The sequence below is a fragment of the Papaver somniferum genome, chromosome 1, assembly GCF_003573695.1.
Source record: "Papaver somniferum cultivar HN1 chromosome 1, ASM357369v1, whole genome shotgun sequence".
NCBI classification, from domain to species: domain Eukaryota; kingdom Viridiplantae; phylum Streptophyta; class Magnoliopsida; order Ranunculales; family Papaveraceae; genus Papaver; species Papaver somniferum.
Genome location: NC_039358.1, coordinates 49736666 through 49747103, shown reverse-complemented (window position 1 = coordinate 49747103; position 10438 = coordinate 49736666). Strand labels below are relative to the sequence as shown.

Here is a 10438-nt window from a genome sequence, read left to right as displayed (position 1 = left end):
TGCTATTTGGTGGTTTGTGTGGTTAGAAAGGAATGACATTTTAATTGCTAAGAAACAAGTGAAGAAGTCTGTTAACTCTCTCATTTTAGATATCAAAATGTTGCTTCATAGTTGGTCGATTAATGTTGCTTCTTTTAGAAATATAAAACTTGATGATTTTGTTTTTGATTGTGGAAATCTGTTTAGGGAGTAGTCTTTCTGTAAGCTCTCTAAACTCTATGCTCATCTCTTCTTGTATCTTTTGAGGATGCTATCTTAACACCCTTTCTTATTTATATCATCTTTGCCCCTTTCAAAAAAAAAAAAAAAACACCACATCTCTTTTAAGTTTTACAAGTAAACTAGTAAAATCCAATTAAATCGAGGTCTGTCCTCTATTTTTCTTTATCAATATTGTACTCCAATCAAGGTGAGCATGAAATCAACAAGGGTAGTTTTCTACAAACGAAAATGGTTGTTTGACCGGGAGAATTCACCGTAGATTCTTCTGTATCTCACGTAAAAAAAAATGGCCCCTTATGAATCCTGGGTGGTGGGTCTCAAGGGCTCCACTTTTAATGTGAGGCATGAGAGAACCACATGAATTTTCCTGGTCAATGCAGAATTGTTGCTCTACAAATCGTAGAGAAATTTCTTCGAAACTGCCTTAATTACCAATTGATTTACACTGATGTGCATGGATGCATCTCTATAATGAAAAAACCTCAGATGAATTCGCAGTGTTTTGGGATAGTACTAATGAATGGTTTTTCTCGTTCTTCAAGTTCTGCTTACAATAAGAACAAAGATAATATTAGTTATTAGCACGGGTACAATATTTCTTTCTCTAAACTAAGACAAGTATATGTGCATTTATTCTACCTTAAAAGTTTGTGTGTTCTTCCAAGCGTCATCGATTTCTTGTAAAATATTGTCAATTGTAGGACGACCATTGCTTTTATTAGCAACACAAAGAACTGCAATATGTAGAATGGACCTGAAATCTTTCGCATCTAAGTCTCCTTTCAAGCGTGGATCTTCAAATTCAGTTGCGGGTCGCTTCGCCATTATGACATCTTTTGCCTGCAGAAGCAGTATAAGAATTCTTAACATTTGATCGCCCATCTTACACCTGCTCTGAGTAGATACAGTACCATGGTGCGCAATTTGAATCGAAATTCTTTTGAGGTTGTAAGTGCAAAACAAGCTGAAAATGTACTAATTTGATTGAATGCTAATTCACATTGTGTGCCAGTGTGTATATACCTTTCTAGTCAGTTGATCCCGTGCATCGATATCTAACTCGATAACTTTTCTTCCTGACAAAATTTGTAGGATCACAATACCAAAACTATAAACATCACTAGCTGAAGTGAGTTTAGCATTGCTCATATACTCAGGGTCCATATAGCCTAAGGTTCCTCTAACATCAGTGAAAACTTTGCTTTCTTCCATCCCAAGCATCCTTGCTAAGCCAAAATCAGAAAGCTTTGGATCCATTGTGTCTGTCAGAAGGATGTTTGTAAGCTGCAAGGACAAAGTAAATTGATAATTTAGAAAGTCGCAAATACGAATCTTAGCTTCATGTATGAACAATTATGGAACTCATTTTCTTACCTTGATATCTCTGTGCACAGTACAGCCGTAAGGGTTGTTGTGGAGGAACTTCAATGCAATCGCGCAGTCTCTCAAAATCTTTACTCTTCTATCCCATGTAAGATCAGTAATCCTTCCTGTAATAAAGCATGCACTTAGTATAAGACTACATGAACTAGTCAGTGAATCGAGTTTATAGATCACTAAGTTCGTGTTAAGTTATACATACTTAGGAGATGTTGAGCAAGATTGCCATTAGAACAAAATTCATAAACCAGATACTGCTCCCCATCTTCTTCGCAGCATCCAAAGAGACAGACAAGATTAGGATGCCGAATTCTTGATAAACCTTCCACTTCCCTTGTGAATGTATCAGAGGTATTGCTCTTGTATATGTGTTTTATTGCAACTATTTGTCCACTAGGAAGAACAGCCTTGTAGACTCGGCCGGCACTCCCAGTGCCTAGGCACACTTTATGGCTGCTGAAGTTTATGGCATTCAGTATTTCGTGCTTGGAGAATCTATACAAACCAGACCATGCAGCCATTTCTTTCCCTGTAAATCAAATAAAATGCTTTAGTCACATTCCCAAACTGTGATTAATTAGACATCCATTCAATGTTGTTATGATACCTAGAGTTGGAAAGATAGTAATTACCTTTAACAGGTCTGGGAACCCTCCTCCTTGTCACATACTTGATAACTACAATAATCAAAACCAATGCCATTGCTGCTATAAGTATTGCTAATATTGCCTGAGCTGTAGAATCTGAAAAATCGGAATAGCAGTATATGTTATTCTAGTTAGTCTTATGGCCTATCCGGACCCATATAAGCATTTTATAGACAATTCAGTGTATTTTGCACTTACACTTGAGGCCGGAGTAACCTTCATCTGGTGACACCAATAAACAACAAGGTTCACTCATCGTTAGTACTTCAGCGACGAAATTGCTCAAGTATAAAAATTCACTTAATGCATGGAACTACAATGATATTGATAGGCAATTATATCAAGCTTACCTGCACTATCCAAAGCAAGCAAACAACTATAGAAATCATTGATCCAAGAAAAATCGCCAATATGTTCAACTGCAGCAGCAACAACCACCAGGAACACACAAATCTCTTTCGCAGTAACGTTCTTTTTATCATCCACATCTGTTAGGGACATTAGTTCATCTCTTGTATCTGTAATGGCTTTTGTACAATCCTTGCAAGTGTTATTGAATGAGGTACTGAACTGACTAGTACAATTGCCTATTAAATTTTCATATAGTCGGGGATGAGTCTTTTTGAAGGTTGAGTAAGAAAAACTTGAACAACCACTGCTTCCATAAAAGAGTTTATCAAAACCACAAGTGGTGATCGAAACTGATTGTTGTCTCTCGAATAAAGAACTATCGGATGAACAGTTTTGCCATTGCTTTTGAGTTAGGAAGATAGAATCTGTCATGTTGGCGTTCAAGGCCAGGGCTTGGGATATTGTTGTCAGACCAACTTTACAACATGTTGTTGCATGAAAACTATCCCACAGGTTTATGCTCACTGCTGGATCTCTGATGCATTCTCCTGAAGGTAAAAATGGATATGCAGTGAAGTTCAGCGGGCAACCTGGAAACAGAAATGGAGAAAAGCAATTGTGATTTGTGAGCACGTTATGTTTTCCAACAAGAATTTACCAGCAAAGGCAATATGAGAATGAATAGTGCAAGGCTGCTACGGGGGTCACAAAATTACACGAGGGTTACCAAACCAAAACAATCCTCCCAACCGGATCCACTGGATTGGTAACCCCGTGTAATTCGGTAACTCCCTGTAGCAACCTTGGGAGGGGTTGGCATGACATGGTATAGGCACACATTCATACCGTAGAAGCTACAGAGAAATGGTGATTAAGGGAAAATACCTGATAAATCATCTGATGAAGCCCACAACCGGCAAAAATTAGAGACAACTGCAAGAATAAAAATCCGAAGCCTTGAAAAATCTTTATCCATCCTTAGATATATGTGAAATTGTATGTTTTGGGAAGGCATGAGAGGATTTATTGTACAAAGATTGGGTGATTTATAGGCAGAATTTTGCTTTGTTTGCATCGGGCACATTATTGAATATTCTGATTAATTTATGTCGGAGTGTTTTGTTTTTCACCTTAGTTGTCCATACATATGCATAGGCATTGCCGATACAAGGAAATAATAGCTGTATGGATATGTTCAAATACACTGCGGCTGCGGATATTTCACCCATTTTGGAACGTAGGCTTAAAAATCAGTTCTAGGAAGACAGTTGAAAACGATGGCGGCTATCCGAACAAGCGGATCCAAGTTACAACAATTTGGCTATGGATGATATAATGTAGGCTCGCCCTCCTCTAGAGTCTTCACTCTATACAAGAAGTCCACAGTAGTACTAGTAGTCCACAGCAAAACCTCCCTAAGCCAGAATGCTCAAAAATTCTAACACTGAAGTTCAATCATTGAACAGTCATGTACACACAGCTCTTTTATTTTTTTCTACTAAAAAACAAGAAACTACTGAGCATGTTGGAACAAGATTTTGCCATAGAAGAGATACCAAAGGTCAATTTTTAATCCAATACAAAAAATAGCAGCCCCTAAAAGTTCCCTGTTGCGGAAAGCAACATCCATATACAGTTTAACAAAAATGTAACAACGTTTACTAAAAGATCTTTAAAGGCAGAGAGAAAAAGAACGAAAGAAACAAGAAAAACCATACAAAAAGCTATTGTTGCCTGATGTGATAAATTGAAGAATCAAACTGTTCAAACCTGCGAAAACACTATATTGAGCTCATCGACAAAATTTATTACAGAAAATAAAGGGGTAACACTAGCTTGCAGGTTTACAAAAGCTTCAAATAACTGCAACAAATAAGGCTATTGTTCAACCTAATTAACTTCCCAGAGGTTCATCTACTTAAAACAACTATACCTTCTGATTAGGTTACTGTTTCTTGAGTGCATTCTTTCTATCCCTGAGATAGTAAAGCTTGGCCCTCCTGGCTTTATTCTTGTTCAGCACTTTCATCTCCTTAATGTTTGGAGAGTATCTGTTCATTCACAAAGTCAGATAGTTTTTCCTGAGAGAGTCCATAACAATTGAAAAAACAAGGATAATACCAGAAACTTGTTACTGTGAGTCTGTAACTACTATGAGATTGAATAGTGCTCATCAGCAAGAATATGTAAGGTTTATTAACTAATGTCATGCTTTATAATTTACTAGGTGCATGCGTGCACCTAAATATTTGTTGTAGCATATTCCCACTCATTATGTGAATTAATCAGATTAACAGGCTGTGGCTGGACTTTGCGTTGAGCAACAGTTTGCGAAGGAAACAAACAATAACACAGTATTGAATTTTGACAACACTGAAACAATAAATACTATATACTTACAGAGGGTAAACAGATTCTACTCCAACACCAGCTAACATCCTTCTTATTCTAAATGTTGAATGTAGCCCGGCATTCCTTCTTGCAATAACAGTGCCTTTCAGAGTTTGAACTCGTCGTTTGTTATCTGGAACTTCCTGTTCATTGATGGGGTCAGTTAATAAGAAAAACAAAATCACTCAAACAATGCAAAAACTTCACCTACCACTTTAAGCTGGACGGTATCACCAGGTTGTATATCAGGGAAATCTCTGTGCTCTTTCACTGCCTGCACTTGTTCCTTATCAATAATCTGTAAACGAGAGTAACATTAGGATGTTTCGATGTATAAGAAATGTAGATTACATTCTCTGAAGCAATGAAATTCATGCCTGCATGATATGTCTGGCTGTTTTATCAAGCCTCTTGAATTTTATATGCGGAGGAGCTATGTCATTGGTGGAACCAGAAACCGGTTCCCTGGGATGAGCATCTGTTGTCATGGACCTGGTAGTGAAAGCAGGCCCAAATGCACCCCATTTGGATATCCCTACTCCATGGATTCTGCATGTGGACGATGCACAGCTGCGGCGATGATATGCTGAGGACTCCAACGGGGAACTACATTTGGTTTCCTGAAATTAACTCAAGGACATTAGATAAGAGTACACTTTTATCTATTACCTAAGGACAAAGACTGGCATAACAACAGTAACACCAACTGATCCCGGCTGGAATTATTGGCATAAAGCAGCTCATTTCTCTAAATAACAGTTAACAAAACAACACAATTACCAAATTGGTCGCGAATATTTGAGAAGTACCTGACTTCCTCCGGAAACCAACTTCTGAAGAAAAATTAAATAGCTAACAATTCACATCAGAAGTTTTGAAGTTTGAACCTATTTATTAGCCTGATCTTCAATATCAAATGTAACCTCTAATGATTGTTATTTGTTAGCTTATATCACTTTTGAATAATTAGATCTGGGAAACGAATGATAATGTTCATAAACAGGACCCTGCACTTCTTATAACGGTTTTCAAGGACTCCTTACAAATTAAACAAATACTAAGGGCTAACTGAGTCCTCAAAGAAAGGGAAAATTTTTGATCCTGCAGTGCGAGAGCAAAATTTGAACTAGCACCTTGATCACCCTTGGATATTGAAGATGTGATGCTATCAAGTTATGAACTACAGTTATCTACTGAATTGCTTAAATAATATTTGTATCTTTCCAAAAAAATTCATATAATTATTTTTGCCAAATACCTATTACGTCCTTATTTTATCAGCAACAAACACAATTGAATCCGGCACAAACCAACTTACTTACTACCTGTATACGACTTCGTAATGGAAACCACGTATATTTCAAAAACTAGCTTACTTCATTAGTCTCCAAATATTCCAATTAGTTCCTATTTGCAATGGATGACAAGATTGCAGACTCGAACACTAATTTACTTCGTCTTCATTAGTTAGCTTCAAAGTTTTAGTACATCACAAGGAGCCCTAATCTTCTCAATTTCAGACTCAAGATGTCACTGTCCTCCAATCCCACATGGACATTTCCCAAGACCACCTACCACTCTCTCTAGGGTTTGTATAGAGCATAATTCATCAAACATCGTTCTTTGTATAATTAACTTAACAAAACTACTGATCTGCAAAATTTAGGAGGCCTTCCTGTGGGGACTAGAGTGATTTTTGTCCATCACAATCACTAAGGTATCCCTTAAACAAGAAATGTTTCAAAGTTCGTTTCATTGTATTTTTAGAGAGAAAATCATAGTATGCAGCAGTACTTATAGGAATGAACATCTTCCCACATTCATCATGATCTAGATTCTAGATACTAACAATGAACAATTGTTGACTTTTTTTCCAGTCTGCTTTCCTTCAAAATTGTGCGATGATAGATTAAGAGGTCTGTGAAATTTTAGGGGTCAATTGTAGGATATCATGGGTATCTTACAAAAATAAATGATTAAATATTTGTATTGAATCTAAAAAAAAATAGGGAACTAATGACATCACATCTGAGGGTTGTAAAGGTGCTAGTTCAAATTTGCTCTCACACTGCGAGATCAAAAAAAATTCTTCAAAGAAGATATCCAGATAATGCCTTTGTAACCCCACTCATAACTTACACCTATATGAATGACAGAATGGAGTCGTAATTCAAGAATAAAACAAAAGCATCAGTCTCTGAGTAGTGCTATAACTCAACATACAAAAATGAGTTAAACGTAAGCTGCGTTGTTGCTAAAGAGAAAATTCCAACTTTGCGATTGGAATTTAAACACAGGTTCCTGTCCTTGACATACATGGTGTTATTTGCGATAGCACTGGTTATGTTAACATTTGGTGAATGTAAATGACAACAATCTATATACCCTAATAACGTAAATTCATTCCAATGAATTACAGAATTCTATGTCACCATTATTCCTAAAGCATGGCTTCATTTCTTGAACTAATCAATATGAATTCATAAAAGAAAATCAAAACAGTTACCAAAAGGGTTTACCAAACACATACTGATTTCAAAGGAGAGCCAACAGAAGCAATGAATCCACGAAGACCACTTATTTTACTGACATTTGAGGATGTGAGATGACATCGGAGCCCTTTATAGAATGACTGCATATCTGCAAGACAAATCGACTTTAACGAATCAAATTCAAACTGTTTACATAACAACACCACATTATCACATTGAAGAAAATAACCATCCCATATTTCACAATCTGCAAAACAATCATATACAAGTTATGTATAAGTTCTGTTGACAGTTTTTCTGGATTCCCAACTATCACAAGCTGCAGTTTTTCGCCTACAGTTATCTAGGATATGATTGGTACCTCTAAGCGAAATTAGTTCGCACAAGCTATGAACCAAGATTGGAGTGAATCTAAATCCAGCAAAGCTACTCGGAAAAATAAATAAAAAAGTCTTGACAATTGATGATTTTAATTAACACATAAATCCGACAAAGGAATTCCACAATGTATAATTTCATAAGCAACTGTAAACCCTGACACTGCAAATAGTTGATCATAATAGCATAAGTATGAATTGTGTATGGAGAGTGTGTGACACTGCAATGTAGTCATCCCTTCAGCATGGTGCACATTTGAAAATGATATCTACTTTCAGTTGCATGTTTTGTTGTTGCATATCTTATAGAGATTTTACATTCTTCTCTTAAGTAGCAGCTGGTTACAGCCAATATACTTCAGATTCAGGCTTTGCTCCTTGTATCTACTGCAAGTATTTGATTCCTTCCATCTGATGCGAGGATCTTCTATGGATTGATTGTGCATTGTTCGGTGGAATGCAGTGGCTCGTTTTTACTATTGTTAGTGTTTTTCCTGACCACCTTCAGATTCTCTGCTTGCGGCACTTAATGATGTCATACAAGTTGTTATACCTGCACCAGCCTCATTTGTATAACCTATCCTTGGCATGTCTGTTGTCAACTGCTTTGGTCCTCTCAACTCATCTAGGCTATGGTGCTACACTGCTACTATTTGAATTGTTACAGCTCTGCGACAAGGATTCAACATCTACTGCATTGCCTATCACTGCTGCATCAACAATTTAAGGCTTGTCTTCTACTACAGCTGCCACTACTACTTCAGTTTTGCTACTATTTCATTCTTATGCGCTGCGACTGCTCCTATCTGGGTATTATTTTCTTATCCTATGCTTTACTTTCTACAACAACCTCATATGTCAGCCTGCCACACACTACTTCTTCCATCTGTATCAACTGCTGATTCCTAAAGGTGTGTTCCAGCTCTAAGATTTGATTTCTGCATAACACTGGTTCAGTCATGCTGTACTTTGTATGGAGAGTGTGTGAGTGCAATCTCAGGTCTCTCTCAAGCCCCCTTGAGCTTGAGGGAGCGTAATAGCATAAGTACGAATTGTGTATGGAGAGTGTGTGAGTGGTGTCAAGATATGAGTGTGTGCAGCACGTGTGAGTGCAGGAGAGAATTGTGTCGAGAGAGTATATGAACCCTGTCCTGTGTCTGTATCATCTATTCTTTCTCTTAATCAATTGATTATCAAAACCGTCTTCAATACAATGTAGACATTCGATTTATCGAATACTATCAGATCAAAGCAGGTAAAATGAAATTAGATTCCAAGTTAAAGTCATAATTTAGAATAGAATAGTTCAATAAATTATATTCTAAATGACCCCAAAATCAGATTGATCAAAGTCACAAAACCCCCGAAATCAAACACAACAAAGAACCCAAAATCAGATTAATTCATACCTGTTGACTGTTGTTGTTAGTTGTTGTCTTGTTGAACATCAAAACCCTAAAAAATACACAGAAAAATCAATTCGAGTCAATTATAAATAACCTAGTGTACCTCGAAACTACAAATCAATTACAAATAACCTATTGTTGGTGGTATTGCATACTTATGTAGGGCACCACATGGTTCGGTTTTCATCGGTTTTTGACAAAATCAAAACCGAAACCAAAGTACTCGGTTTTTCAATAATGAAAACCAATGAAACCATTAAGGTAGTTCGGTTTTGTTCGGTTTGGTTCCAACTCGGTTTTGTATAAAACCATTCTGTTTTTGGTTAACCAGCTAAGTCACTGAAATTTTTTATATCTGTCAATCTCACAAAACTGACAGGCAATTTTTTCTGAACCTGTTACATCAAATGTTCCAACTTCCAATATGATAAACCATACATTTATGTTAAACAAGCCACAAGAACTGAATCAAGTAATTGCTTTACGAAATGTACAGCACAGAGATCAACACTCTCACATGTTCAGGGTACTAGATAAAGGAGCAGATACACAACAAACAACCTGCCTAGAAATTCAATTGTTCTCATCCAGTAAATTCATTCTCAACACTAACATATATAAAATTTCGAAATCATACTCAAATACACGAACATATATACAAGGATATTTCGAAATTTTACTCAGCAAAGCTAAAGAAAGGAAATTCTCACAATTTCTTAGTACTGACATACTAAGAAAATGAATCAATGGCACTTTACATATCACTTCAAGGCACAACAACAATATGAAAAAATATTTGTAAACTCAAATCCAAATGCGGACAATATTCATGACTTAACAAAAACATAATCCCAAATTTACTCCAATGTAAACTATAACACATATTTCAACTTTAAATCCAAGTCTCGGTTTTAAACTAAGCTTCCAATACAATCAAGACTTGAGTGTCCACAATCTCTTATTATATCCAATGGACCGGCTTACTCTTTAAGTGAAACAAAAAGCAAATTCAAAATGTACAGCACAGAGAGCAGCACTCTCACATGTTTAGTAGTAACAATAGAAATTCAAGACTTAAATTAATTATGCTTAGTAGTAACAATAGAAATTCAAGATCATTCATAGTATGGCTCATGTAACACAAAAATCCATTCTGGGTCTGGGGTTTAGCC

General features: G+C 36.5%; 2 protein-coding genes across 3 annotated transcripts; both read right to left on the bottom strand.

Annotated features, from left to right (window-relative positions):
• Positions 1-688: 688 nt before the first annotated feature.
• LOC113305859 (probable serine/threonine-protein kinase PBL7) lies at positions 689-3576 on the bottom strand. The gene is made up of 9 exons (XM_026554875.1): positions 3486-3576; positions 2600-3190; positions 2448-2471; positions 2235-2345; positions 1805-2131; positions 1597-1712; positions 1246-1506; positions 862-1062; positions 689-766 (listed from the first exon to the last, which is right to left on the bottom strand). The coding sequence occupies exons 1-9, from the start codon at positions 3574-3576 to the stop codon at positions 689-691; spliced, it is 1800 nt and encodes a 599-aa protein (XP_026410660.1).
• A 575-nt stretch (positions 3577-4151) lies between these two features.
• Positions 4152-9399, bottom strand: LOC113328769 (50S ribosomal protein L19, chloroplastic-like). 2 transcript variants are annotated; one of them, XM_026575790.1, is made up of 7 exons: positions 9270-9399; positions 7522-7631; positions 5369-5611; positions 5203-5289; positions 5001-5134; positions 4534-4651; positions 4152-4370 (listed from the first exon to the last, which is right to left on the bottom strand). In XM_026575790.1, exons 2-6 carry the CDS (start codon positions 7627-7629, stop codon positions 4546-4548), a joined length of 678 nt encoding a protein of 225 aa, XP_026431575.1. In that variant the 5' UTR covers positions 7630-7631; positions 9270-9399; the 3' UTR covers positions 4152-4370; positions 4534-4545. The 2 variants fall into 2 exon arrangements, with proteins under 2 accessions (XP_026431575.1, XP_026431569.1); XM_026575784.1 differs by having other exon boundaries at positions 4316-4651.
• Positions 9400-10438: the final 1039 nt, after the last annotated feature.